The following is a 14,354-nucleotide window of genomic DNA, read 5'->3' on the forward strand; positions in this document are numbered from 1 at the left end:
TGAAAAATTCTGAATTCTTCACACATTGACCAGAATTATAACTACCAGATTCACAAGGGAACATTACAGTTATATTAAAACAGAAAAACAACAACTTATTTTTGTAACTTTATTTTTGTTCTTTTTATTCTTCTGATAAGTCACAACACATTTGATCACGGTGCGGCGCGCTGCCGTGTCTCGTCCTCAGTGGCTCGCAGAGCGTCGCGCGCCCCCGTCCCCCGTCCCCCAAACCGAATACGAGTGTGCGCGCGAGAAATGCAGTGCAAGACACACACCGCACAGCCCCGTTAAACCCCGCCGAAACCACGCGCACAGGAAAAAAAGACATTGGGAAAAACAGCCCACACTTGAGACAGGAGTGACAGGAAAGCCCACCGCCGACGGTAAGAGTCTTTCAATCCTTTAGTAGATTAAATAAACTCTCTGCCTCAGTTACATGAAGAATTTGTCTAGTTAGAGCGTCTCTGATTAATAAGAGCGGCTCCAAATCGAAGAGACAGAGCTCACGGTAATGAACCGGGGCAATATCGAAATCAAGTGTACTTTCAGCACGTCATTCAGCGGGTGAATGGAGTATTAATTATCTGAGCTTATATGATTTTTGAGATGCACGCAAAGATTTCAATAAATAAGCCACGGAATTTACGCAGATGAGTGGAGAGGGGCGTGTTCTGAACAGACAAGAGCGGTCTCTGCACCTTCATGCCGCAGCTTTCTCGCTGTTTATTATTATTTAAAAGCAAAGATTTGAATGAAAATTGCTCATAAGATGAATTAAGGAGTATTCTAATATTGCGTATGCATACGTTTATTTTAGATTTTCCGAGCCATGTTTTGTAGACTGTGTGGTAATAGTAATGGTTTTGGTTACGTTTCCAAAGTAAATGCTGCTCTTTACAATTTATTGATTTATGCCCACCGTCCTCTTTTGTCAGAGCTGGCACACATTTTGCAGCGCTGTCTAACTGGTGCACACGCGTGCGCGCACACTCACCCACCCACACACGCACGCACACACACATAATGTCGGAGAGCTTGTAAATAATATGCACAAGATAAATCCTTATAATTAATTATACTCTTTGTACACACACACACACACACACACACGAGCGAGCGCGCACACAGACACACACATACACACATAAACACACACATATATATATATATATATATAGAGAGAGAGAGAGAGAGAGAGAGATAGATAGACAGACAGATAGACAGATAGATAGAGACCATTTGTGATGCTATACGATGTCAAAGAGACTCTGTCTCTAATGTACAGTGAACAGGGTTTTTTATCTCGATATCAACGCGCCTTTATTAGTTTATTTATTATTTTAAGCTACAATCGTAATTGCCTGATCCTTTGTCTCTGCAGAGCACATGCGCATTGCGCGTAGGGTGTGGATAGACAACTGATGCTTTTACCTTCTATCTCTCACATTTTCTACAAATTGTATTTATGATTGAAATATTATTTTCCTGCAGATGTGTTCAACATCAAAATTCTGTTTGTAGAGGAATCTACTTTCCTTTCACGGCGATGGTGCAGACAATGAACCGAGTGACCGTGCGCTCGTGCTCGCCTCTCTTGAGGAGGGTTCGTGTGGTGGTGGGGGGTGGATTGGGATGTGTTAGATCTAGCGTTCAGATCCCCGCACACTGAAATCACACTGTGCAAAACGTCTCCGCCCAAATGGCGTCCATGCTTTTTTCCCCCCCCTTCTGGATAAGAGTCGATATTATGGGATGGAGGTGCATTTGAGAAAAAGAGCGGGCGGTGTGATCATAATCCTCACGTTCACACGGACCAATAAACCCCCGCTTGAATGAGTCACGCGTTATAACCTGGAAATATCAAATCAACAAGAGAACTGAGCGCTGATTTTGCCTGATAATTGAGGTATCCATTTGCCAAATTGTTGAGATTTAAATGTTCAGAACCCTACCAAAATAAATAGTTAGGTGTTAGCGCAATAAAAAAAAATGTACAGTGTAAAACTATTTCAAACATATTTGTTATTGATTACTGAACTTCCGTGAACTGGATTGATGCCATAAAACATTGTTATAATGGTTGCTACACTATGGAAACAGCATATCTCCCTCTCTGTGTGCAAGCTTGAGAAAGAAAGAGAGAGAGAGAGATAAATGAATGTCTACATCATTCCAGGTCTCATTTATATGTCCAGTGCAATTGAATAAGCCAAAAAAGCCTGAAGGCAACTATTGCAGGAGCCACTCAGCCACCAAAAACATTATTAAACCTGCATGACTAAATGCCAACATTTACAGATCTGCAGTTTTGGTTCTGAGCGCTCATGAGTTGAATTAGCAATTATCTTGATTAAATGTGTGTTTTAAAATGAGTGAGATTCCCTGGACTAGGTCACCCACAGAAACAAAAAGAGCAGTCCGGTGATTCATGTCAGTGCGAGACGCCCAGTTTCAAGCTCAGCTGGACTTTTGTGTTGCAATTGCAGAGGAGAGCAAGACTGAGAAAGCAGTGAGAGTGAGAATGACCTGTATTATCTTGGGTAGTTCATGATTGCAAATAATTGTAAGATGAATTTTACAGTCAGGTTTCAGTCAAAGAGCTGAGAAAGAATGGATATTTATTTATTTTGCATATATTTACAGAGCAGAAGGACACAGACATGTGTTCAGCATCTGAAGAAAAGAAAGAAAGAAGGAAAACCAGTTCTTGACCATTCAACAACAACGTGTATATATATATATATATATATATATATATATATATATATATATATACACACACAGTCCAAAAGTTTGCACACACCTTCTCATTCAAAGAGTTTTCTTTATTTTCATGACTATGAAAATTGTAGATTCAAACTGAAGGCATCAAAACTATGAATTGACACATGTGAATTAACACATCTACAATTTTCATAGTCATGAAAATAAAGAAACTCTTTGAATGAGAAGGTGTGTCCAAACTTTTGGTCTGTACTGTATATATATAAAAATATATAGTTTATATTGTAAAAATTAATTTAATGAAGAAATATTATTGTTAATTATAATACAATACTATTTTATATAGTGAATAAAAAAACAAAATAATAATTTAAAAAGTATTTTATAATAATAATGTTGAAAACAGATTTATAATTGTTTCTGATTACAAATTTGGGAAGATAAGGATGTTGCGTTTTAAAATGCACGTTTTAAGCGACCCAAACTTTCAGAGATGAAGTATGCTTGATGCAGCATTCACTGTGAACCGAGCCACTGAGGGATTCTGAATCTTCAGCTGGTCATGTGTAAATAAACACAGTGCCGCATTTCACTGTAAAACACACAGGAGCCAGTTATTGGGCAGCTAGCAAATTTCACCACATATACTTGCCAACACTTGCTTAGTGCTTCTTGGGTTATAATTTTTGACCCTGGCTGAAATGAAGTAAATGCACTTGAAAACACCACCGTTTTTTCCCCTCACATTTTGGCAATTCATTGGTCAGAAAATGGAAAATGGAAAAATCACATCACTGAGGAAAGTGGAAGAGAGAGAGAGAGAACCAAACAGGGCTGGATTTGAACCTGGATCCTTGTTGGCCAATAGCTCACAACATCCTAGCAATCAGGCAAAACTAGAAACATCATGGCAACCGAATATATGTATAAGTACTTTACATCAAGTGTGCCACAAATCAACATCTTTTTTTTTTTTGCCCTCTAAAATCTAATTCTGAATTCAGTGCACCAGGTGCTTTCATCTGAATGTTTAGATGATTGCGATCACAGTTTTCAGTGTTTGTCAGAAGAAGAGCAGGACAGACCTGAAAGCAAGAGAGAGACAGGAAGGAGGCAGAGAGACAGTATGGCATTGACAGAGATAGAGACAGAGACAGTTTAGCCAAACAGGGCTTTGAGTGTGTGTCTGTGTGTTTGTTTGAGGAAGATCATTGAAGGGGACAGATAACTCAAGAACATCTGAGACGGTCCCGAATTAGAGATGCATTCAAAATCACTGTTATTTTTAGACTTGTCACTTAATAAAAAATTAAAAAAAGATTTTCAAAGTCTACGTACCCATTCTGTCACACCGTTGTTAACTACTTCAGATTAGTGGAGCATCCTTTTATTATTTGATGTTTTCCTCAGGCAGCCTTAGTTGTGCTTGCAGAACTTGATAAGTTTTAGTGTCAGTCACTAGTCAGGTTCTGTCCCATCATGCATTGCGGCCTGTGTGCAGTGTATTGAAGGTGATCTGTGGCTTTATGAGGAGCAGTAGAACTGAGCCACTGAGTTTGGTATTGTTTCACTTTTCCATTTTTGTTGAATAATTATTTGGCTTTTAGAATTATGCCTATACGTACACATTGCATCTCAATCGGTTGTCATTTAGTGCCTAATCCTGTTCTGTATACACACAGTGACAGCAACCGAATTGACTCAAAAAGCAGGTAGTGACAACTACATTTACAGAAGCTCTACACAGTTTGTATGCAACCAAACTGAACGACTGGTTGTTAATAATGTATTTAAATGCATTTAAGAGTTGTGTCTTTTCTGTATCTGCAGAGGAAGAAATCACAGGATTTTGACTCGTTTGTGTTGCCAGATATTTATAGTATAGTATTGAATGGATAAAAAAGTTGAAACATTTTTCTAAATATCTTCATATCAACCCACAAGATGCAGGGTAACTTCACGTGTTCATTTCTTTCTATGGTTATGTGTTAATGATCATCTGTTACCTGGGTAAGCAGCAGCTGAGATTCCTTGATTCTGATATTGTGTGTGTCATCATGGAATCTCTCTCTGGGTTGCCATGGTGATGACCTGAAGAAAGTGTAAGAATGAGCCAGAATGGCAGCTCTCCTATGAGTCCTACGGCAACAGCCAATCAAAGGCCTGACCCCCACTGACCCCACCTGTCTGTTACACTCCCTTGGAGAGAGATACACACAAAACACAGCATTAGTGCTGGATGAGAGCATTGAACTAAATATGACAATGACCAAAACACATAAATGTATAAATGACATCAAATATTAATACATGTCAGCTGTCTGAGAGTGTTAAATGTAGTCTGGTATCATTATGTATTTACAGTATAGAACCTTGTAAAGGAACAGACAGGAGTAAAGGCATATTTAAAAAAAACCTTTGTGCTGTGTTCAGGACATCGACTATATAATCAAGGCCTAATGAACAATGCAGATGCTTCTTGTTTGGCCAGCAAATTTCCCACAAGAATGAAAACATTAAACACTGTGTGGATTTGTATGTGTCCTTTTTTTCTGGTTTCCTGTGGGTTATGTTTAGACTAAGCCTAAATCTCAGATGTTTAAGACAATATATGGCCTTTTTTTAAACTTCATGAAGTCATATATGAAATCCTATATATGAAACAAAAGTTAATGTTTTTTTTTTTAAAAAACACCACATATATGTGCAAACATTTCTATTAAAGATTTCAATTTTTTTTTTTTACTGTTTACTGAAAACTTCATTTTTTTTTTAAATTTTTATTCTTCTTCTTCTTATTTTTTTTTGCAGTTTTTGAAATGTGTTCTATATATACATTTTATTGTTTTATCTTTATACCTAAGCTGGACATTCAAATTTAAATTATGAAAATCAATCATAAATTATTACAGTTTGTGAAACTATGACAGTCTAAATAAAGCCTGACATTTATTGTGTAGAAATTATTTATGTTGTTATCCATAAATAATTTCCATACTATCCCTCGGTTGTGGTATCATTTCAATCACAACCGACAGTTTTGTCACTAATAGAATTAGCATACTTGTTTTATTAAAATTATTAAGATATTATTAAGTTATTAAGATATAACAAATTAAGATACTTGAAGAAAGATGCAGTATACATTTTTATGTGTATGCTCAAGTGAGGAAGCTCACATTTCATTTCATTCATTAGGCATCTGTCAGTTATGTGATTTATGGATGTTTGTATTCGAAAGACACAATCAAATCTCCCACTATCCTGAAACACACATAGACACAAGGCTGCAACTCAGGGTGAGGCTCAAGGATAGTGTGTGTGTGTGTGTGTGTGTGTGTTTCTATCTCAGACTGGCTCCAGTTTTTAGGAGACATGACAGCCTTAAATAAACACACATGCGTGCACACACAAACACACACACTCAAAGTCAAAGTGCATTTTACCATCAGTGAGCCGCTAAACAGTCATCAGAATAATGTGGAGTCTGTGCACTACTCAAGAAAGAATCTCAAGGTCTTTGTGTGTGCGAGCGTGTTTTTGTCTGCCAGCGGTGTTTATGTTCCCTCGCCGTTGTTTTCATTAGAGCAATTTCCATCCTGAGCGATGGCCGTGTGTGTGTAGGATGAAGGATTTTACCAGGTCAAAGTTTTCACAGTTCTCAAGACACTGTCCAAATGAGGTAGTAAACCTCCTCAGCACTTCCAAACACTCTTGTTGAAACACACTTAGGGATTTTGGAATGAACCAGTGTCTTCTTTGCTCTCTCTCTGTCTGTCCATTTTAACTCTATTTATCTTAGTACTGGTTGTGAGACTGTTTTAATGCAGTAGTGTTCATTTCAAATCTTCCCTCACTCTACTGTTTATGTTCCTGAAGTAGACATTTCTAAGTCAAAGTTAAATGGACTGACACACACACACACACACACACACGGTCCTGATACTTTCTTCACATTCAACAAAATAACCATAAAATTATGACCTTGTAAAAACAATACAATGTGAATAATCAAGGCTCAAGGCACATTCTTGTCATAATACTAGGTTTATCTTATATTTTTTAGACTCAATAAACTGGAAGTTTTTTCCATTTACTGGGGGTTCAAACAGATGTAAACAGCACATTTATTCAAGATACACATTTTTTTTAGTTCATTATCTAGTTTGGAGTTCGTAAGATTTTAAGACCAGTTTGTCTCTTATGCTCTCATGCACATTTACTTGATGAATAATGCACTCCATAATACACTAAAGAACATACAATATTATGAAAAAAATATTATGATTTATAATCACTTTTTTATTGTAATATATTTGAAAAATATGTCATTAATGTAATTTGTTCCTTATGGAAAATATGAATTTTAAGTCTTCAGTGTTGCAATCGCTGGTACCTACTAATTAACAAATATACTAATTTGCTGCTCAAGAAACAATTCTTATTATTATCAATGTTGAAAACAGCTGCTCGATAGTTTTGTGGAAACCCGTGACAAATTTTTTCAAGATTCTCTGTCTTATGAATAGTCAGTTTAAATGAATAGAATTTATTCTAAATATGTATATTTAAATGTATATTTTAAAATGGAATGGAATTGTGCCCTTTTGATCAATACAATTTGGGATTTCTTTAAAATAAAATTATACTGGCCACAAACTTTTGAATGTCAGAGTTCTTGCAGAATAATTAAATCAAATTTTAGGATGTTTGTGTACATTTTCAAATGATTATGACAGCAATAATTTAATAAATAACAGATATGAGTGCTTTAACAAGGCACTCAGACAGGTGGTGTGGTCAAATATATTTTAAAAGTGCCAAATAAAGTGCTTGGATAAAGTATGACAAATTGTAGTAGTCCGCCTTGTCCTTCACAACAAGCATTCATGCTGTTTACTAATTTGCACAGTAATTCCTTTAGTGAATTATGGACTTAAAAATATACAAATAAACTGCTTATAGCAGGTGGAATTCATGTTTCCTGTTTTGATTTTAGTTCCACAGTGTGCAGTTAATGGTTCTCTGATGGTTAATAACAGTCTAAACCATGTTCAATGATCAGGAAGAATCAAGAAGGAAGTAGCACTTACTGGACACACACAGTTATGGTCTTTTTTTGGGGGGGGGGGGGGGGGGATTAGAAATTAAACAAAACAATTACCTGGAGTGAAATATGTCCGACTCTTTCTCTCAACAGTCACACTGTCTGTCATCCTGAAAGCACATCCAACATTTGGCTTTTAACTCCTGCTCTGTGTTAACAAGAATAATCAATTCAACAAACACAATCACAGTAAATATCATATGACTCATCACTGCATATTTATTCTTCAATTCATCTCGACCCATCAAACAAAAAGGAGCTTCTAGTTTCCCGGTCTACTCAGTGTTCTGGAGTTATTCATTAGCCTGAGCTGCTGTTTACGTAGAGGCCTGAGCCCTAGCCAACAATGTGCTGGTGTGTGTGTGCGTTTTGTTTGAGTACATCTCTTGGGTTAAGAGCTTGTGTGTGTATGTGTGTATTTGAGGTTGGAGGACAGATCTAAAGTTATTATAGCATGTTATAAATTTTGACCTATCACATTATCCTCTCCAGTCCTCAACAAAACATCTCAAAGATGTGGCTCCACACTGCCTCCTGTTGATGTGGAGTTAAAAGAACAGTGTCTGTATTCAATATACAAGCACACAAATGCACATAAAACAGATTATACTACGAGGGTGAATGAGGATATGTTTTATTAACTTATCTTCTACTCATTTGTGTTTATTTTTTCTGAAATGTACACATAGATATTTAGGGTCCATAATATTTAGATTAGCAAGATTAAGTCCATTGCACACAAACAGGTGTTCAGCCACGACACAACACAAGCCAATAAATGATTAAAATACTGACTGAGAGGCATCTAATAATACCAACATACTGGGGAAAAAAAGCATAATATCTGAATATGTAGTCTTAATTAGGTAATATACGTGCCATTGTCCATATCTAAAGTTAGTTTATTGTATTTGAATATGAAACCATGAATGTGTGTTTGCTTCCAAAATGCATTGCTGCTGTTACAGCACAGTGATTGGGTCAGATTTTCTGCTCCAGTTCTCAACCCCCTCCTCTGCCTTTAGCCTAATGTGTGTGTGTGTGTGTGTTGGAGTTTTAGAGTTACATAAGCAATTTGGGATTCAAGGCTACACACATTTATATGGCAATACAGCTAGCTATATATATATATATATATATATGTGTGTGTGCAGCTACACTATCATACAAGTTATTTTTAACTTTATATCCATCAAGGAATCCTGAAAAAAGGATCACGGTTTCCACAAGAATTATTAAGCAACAAAACTGTTTTCAACATTGATAATAGTAAGAGGGATCAATTCTGAAGGATCATGAGACTGGAGTAGTGGCTGCTGAAAATGCAACTTTTCTTCACTGCAATAAATTAAAATGTAAAATATATAAAAAATAGAAAACAGTTATTTTATATTGTAATAATATTTCACAATATTACTATTTTTAATGTATTCTTGTGTATATATATAATGTATACAAGTGACATAAAATCAAATAACTGATCGAATGTGCTGTTCATAGCTTTTCAAAAAAATACTTAAAATAATATAAAGTGCAGATTTAAACAATACAAAATAACATGCAATAAAACACACAAGAAATTCTGAAAAGAAAAGAAAAAAAACAGCAGAGCATTTCAAATTATTGCAGAATAAATCCAAATCTTCCACTAACCCAAACATTTTTTTTGCATGGCTCTGTACTGGAGAAGAAGCCAAAAGTGCAGTTCATCCTTTGCTTTTAGTTTGAATTTGCCAATGGGGCTTTTGATTACTACTTGTACACACTGCATAGACAGTTTACAAGCAACACCAGGATTGAATGTTCTACCAATTAGAAGGTTTCACACAGGAAGTGAATTTCAAGCTTTCTGTACAGATGAGACATGTCACAGACGCACACACACTGCAGCGTATTGTTTAAAGCTGAAACAGCGTGCTGCTGTCTGCTTGACTCAGTGGAGACGGGACAGATAGTGCCTATTGTTCTCTTATACATTGCAAGGGAAGACTTTCCATGTTTCCATTGTCATATGTGTGTGTGTGTGTGTGCACGAACTCAACTCACATGTTGGTTTCACTTGATTACTGCTCTCCTTCTGTCTGGAGAATAACTGTATGTGTGTGCAAGTGTGTCATTACACAGATGGTTGTTGAGCTCAGGAACGCTAAAGCAGCCAACAGGGAGAATGGAGTGAGAGAGAGCGAGAATGTGTTTTGCACAGCTCCATATTCGGAATCGGTCACGTGAGCACCCGGTTGCCTTGGTAACTGCAGTTCTGAATTGCAGGTAGTAAGGCTCAGAGATGCTATCCTCTAAAACCCCCTCCATCTATCTAGATAACTATCAGCGCTGGAGTCTGATTACTGATTAATGATCTAGTTTTGATGCATAATATGATAGAAACCCTGACAGACTGTTTCAGAGATTTGAGATTAGCCTACTGAGCTTTTATTAGCTCTCCGTTTCAGGATTAAGGGGTATTTACTAAAATAAATCCAGAGCAGAAGTATATTCATCCCATCTTTTGCTTTTTTTTCCTAGTACCTTTTAAAGAAAAGAATTAGATTTTTCTTCGAATGTGATTCTGATTATGCAAGACATGTAGTGTGTGACATGCTACACTTGAATTTTCACAAATAATCCCAGAAGAAATTTGTATTGCTTTTATTTTATTGCTTTATAGAAAACTCTTTTAAATCTTTGTCTTTGATGTTTCTTTTAAAATTCCTGCGGAATCAAAAACACAAACAAATTAGATAACTGTTAACATAGTACAGTATTAAAAATATAGCATTGCATAGTGTAACACACTACAGCATAAGATATTTTATCTACTATAGTATAGTATAATATAGATCAGGGGTCTTGAATCTGGAGCCTGCAAAGGAATGCTAGATGTTATGTAGAAAGGTTTAGAGAAAAACTAAATAATTAAAACTTAATTACACTAAATCAATCAATCAATCAATCAAAGTACTATAATAAGTAAAAAAAAAACAAAAAAAACAATGTAATAGAATTATTTCCAAATACCATTTGAGGCATATTTATTATGCTAATATATTTTCATAGAATAAATTGGATCTTTATAAAAGAAACTATAGATGAACCATAGATACATTTTAGCATTGGGGACTCCCTAAAAGTGGTCATATTTAGGGGTCTGTGGCATCCAGAAGATTGAAAACCTTTTGGTATAGCATTATAGAGTTTATTCTTAAATATTTTATGATAGCCCAAATAATTTGGAAAAATTCTTATTGAGTTCTTATTACAATCTCATCTTGTAGACTGGTACATGCATATTGGCAAAGCTGAACACAGTCTGAGACATTGTTGAGATCTGAAACTCTAAAGGAGAAGTCTGAATGTTTTAGGGTCCATTTCTTAAAAACCCTTAATCACACTGCTGTTTGAGAAACAACAGAGGTAGCTGAAAGATTTAATTTATGATTTTAGAGTTAAAATGAAGTGGACCCTTTAGTGAATTCAACAACTCATTCTGAGTCATTGCAGCCAGTGTTGATTGTCATGTTTCTCTCTTCCACATGTCAGAGGTAAAATGGGAGGGAAGCTGAGCAAAAAGAAGAAGGGATACAATGTGAACGATGAGAAGGCAAAAGAGAAGGACGCAAAGACGGAGGGAGCGTCGGCGGAAGAGGGAGAAGCTCCTAAGGAGAACAAGGAGGAAGCTCCTGCTGCCACTGAGACAACCAATGACACGGCGGCCGCCAAAGAAGCCACACCCACCACCGATAGCAATTCCACCGCACCCAAGGAGGAGGAGAAAAGCACCGCCCCTGCGCAGAAGGAGGAGCCAGCGGCGAACGCTAATGCTCCTAAAGCTTCTGACGCCAAGAGCAGCGAAGCTGCCAAAGCAGAACCCGCCAAGAGTCCAGATGCCCCTCCTGCCAAAGCAGAAGATAAATCCGCCCCTTCTGCAGCTTCAGCCAATGAAAAAGAGGCTGCAAAAGATCCCGCCCCTCCTGTAGCTACAGTGACGGAGAGCAAGCCCGACGCCGAGTCTAAAAAAACTGAGGCTCCGCCCGCAAAAGAATCGACCCCTGCAGAGCCAATCACCACGGAGACCAGCCCCGCCCCCAATAAGGAGCAAGCAGTCACTGTGCAGGATTAACAGAAGGAACAGTTAATGACAAGATTAATGACAAATGAAAAACAAGATCAAATCTAAATAATAAAACTAGCCCGCCCATTTTAAATTATATAATCAATTATAGTTATGAATAATGATATTAGTAACAATAATGATTTTAACAGGCTGGACGTTGATCATTGTGTTGGCGATGGACATGATCATGGTGAATAAGACTGGCAGTTACGATGATATCTTTAATATTCAATTGAACTTTGATACAAACCACCAGCCCCCATCTCTCTCTCTCTTTATCTCTCCTCACCTTTCTGTCTACCTCTATTCAGTGAGGGGTGGAAAAAAACATGGAATTTATTCATTGTCACCCTCCAAATCTCACTTCCCTCCATTTGAGTGTGATGGCAGTGTGTGGGGTTAATATATATGTGTGTGTGTGTGTGTGTGTGTGTGTTGGTGTGTGTGTGAGTGTGTGTGTGTGTGTGAGAGAGTGACAGTAGTAGTAATAGTAGTAGTCCAGCCTCCGATACGTTTCATATTTCCTGTTTTCTGCTTTCTAGTTAGTGATTGGCATTGTGTCTTTGCTTATCCCCCGACTTTCCTACTTTATTCATTTGTCTCTCTCTCTTTTTCTCACATATCAGTGGAAACTAAATCAGTGTTAATGCATAATGCATCAAACACACACATACACACACGCACAAAATTGAATGTTAACATTATTAGTTTTTTTTTTAAAGGAACAGTTCACCTAAAAATGACCTAAACCTGTTTGACTTTTTGTCTTCCAGAGAATGCAAAAAGAAAGAAATTTAGCTGAATGAGCTGCTCATTTCCGTGCACAAAAGTGAATGGGGACTAGATCTGTCAAGCAAGGTTTTGAGTAAAAAGCGATTTAAAATTCAAAGAAGACTTGGAATATAGTGTACAAGCCGTATGGACTCCTTTTGTGAAGCTTTTATGGTGCTATTTTGTCCTTTTTGGAGCTAGACAGCCTTTGGTCCCCATCCACTTTACTAAGAAAAGAGCAGCGTGAACATTCTTCAAAATGTTTCCTTTTGTGTTAGATGTAAGAAAGTAAGTCATACAGGTTTGACATGAAGATAAGTAAATTATTACAGAACTTTAATTTAAGGTGAACTGTCCCTTTAATTGGATGTTTAAAAGTTCATTTAAAGTGTGAACATGTGTGGAGGGATCCGGGAGTATGAAGTGAGTGTGTGTATGGAGTTATGCATGGTATGAGCATGTATTTTCTGCATGTGTGTGTGTGTGTGTGTTAATGGAGTATTGGTCTTTCTGTACTTTGAAAGCAGCAGATTTCATGAAGTCAGAGAGACAGAGGGAAAGACCGCAGACCTCCAAACTCACCAAACAGGACACACTTTACACACACCGATCTCTCAACATGCTGACAGAACAATGTGAGCGTTGTGTGTATCGGTATGCGTGAGGCTGTGTGTGTTTTGCATGTCAGTGGTTGGCCCCATTGTTGTGTATTTTTGGTTACTGTGGAAATAATGTTGCTACAGGTGATTTTTCATTTGAATTTACACACCAAGTCTCTCTCTCTCTCTCTCTCTCTGTTTCTTTCTCTATCATTCTTTTTCTTTCCAAAAATTCCCTGGTAAATGAAAAAAAATACAAATAAAACGGAAGAATTGAGATATATGTACTTGTATACATGGAGCAACATTAATAAAATGAAAGAAACAGATTGAAAATCAGCTCAAATGTCTTGATTTTCTGTGTTTTCATAAACTCACAGCTTCAGTGTTTTTCCCCAACACATCCGATTACATTTTTATGCTCATAACGGTTCAAACAAATCAAAAATCCAAAGCAAATATCTGGAAATATTTTACCTGCAACAAATCCAAACTCTTATGTAATCCATCTTTATGCTGCAATAGAGGCACAGACACATTTGCTGGAGGATATAAACTAAAAACAGTGCATTTACAAAGTTTTTTATGTGGCACAGGGGAAGAAGAATTGTATTTGCATAGCATTCACAACTGCTGGAAGAAACTGATTTGAAAGAGAAATGCTAATGTTCTTGTACAGCTAACCACTAAATCTGACACTGTACAAGCTACTAATAATTTAAATTAGTTAAACTATAATCAAACTACCCGTTTGGAAGCTATTAGACTGGCTTCTAATAATATATATAAAATATGAATATATATTTATTGATAATTTCATACCTTAAACATAAATTTAATTATAAATGCGATCTCTACAGCATTAAACAATTAGCGTAAATAAACCCTGTCGGCAAATCTATTGATGGGCCATTTACATGACAGTTTTCAACTAAAAATTGTGATTGCCTGTTTGTTTATATGACAACAGCGTTCTGAGGGCCTGATAATGCAAACTTTTGAAAAGGGGTTTCAAAGTGCAAGTCTTTGAACACAATGC

At 36.8% G+C, this 14,354-nt stretch overlaps 1 protein-coding gene across 2 annotated transcripts; it reads left to right on the forward strand.

Moving 5' to 3' along the window:
• The first annotated feature begins 222 nt into the window (after positions 1–222).
• Positions 223–13,654, forward strand: LOC127934458 (brain acid soluble protein 1 homolog). 2 transcript variants are annotated; one of them, XM_052531851.1, is made up of 2 exons: positions 223–386; positions 11,372–13,654. In XM_052531851.1, exon 2 carries the CDS (start codon positions 11,379–11,381, stop codon positions 11,949–11,951), a length of 573 nt encoding a protein of 190 aa, XP_052387811.1. In that variant the 5' UTR covers positions 223–386; positions 11,372–11,378; the 3' UTR covers positions 11,952–13,654. The 2 variants fall into 2 exon arrangements, with proteins under 2 accessions (XP_052387811.1, XP_052387821.1); XM_052531861.1 differs by having other exon boundaries at positions 233–386; positions 11,367–13,654.
• The last annotated feature ends 700 nt before the right edge of the window (positions 13,655–14,354 follow it).

This window comes from Carassius gibelio, chromosome A2, assembly GCF_023724105.1.
Source record: "Carassius gibelio isolate Cgi1373 ecotype wild population from Czech Republic chromosome A2, carGib1.2-hapl.c, whole genome shotgun sequence".
Taxonomy (NCBI): domain Eukaryota; kingdom Metazoa; phylum Chordata; class Actinopteri; order Cypriniformes; family Cyprinidae; genus Carassius; species Carassius gibelio.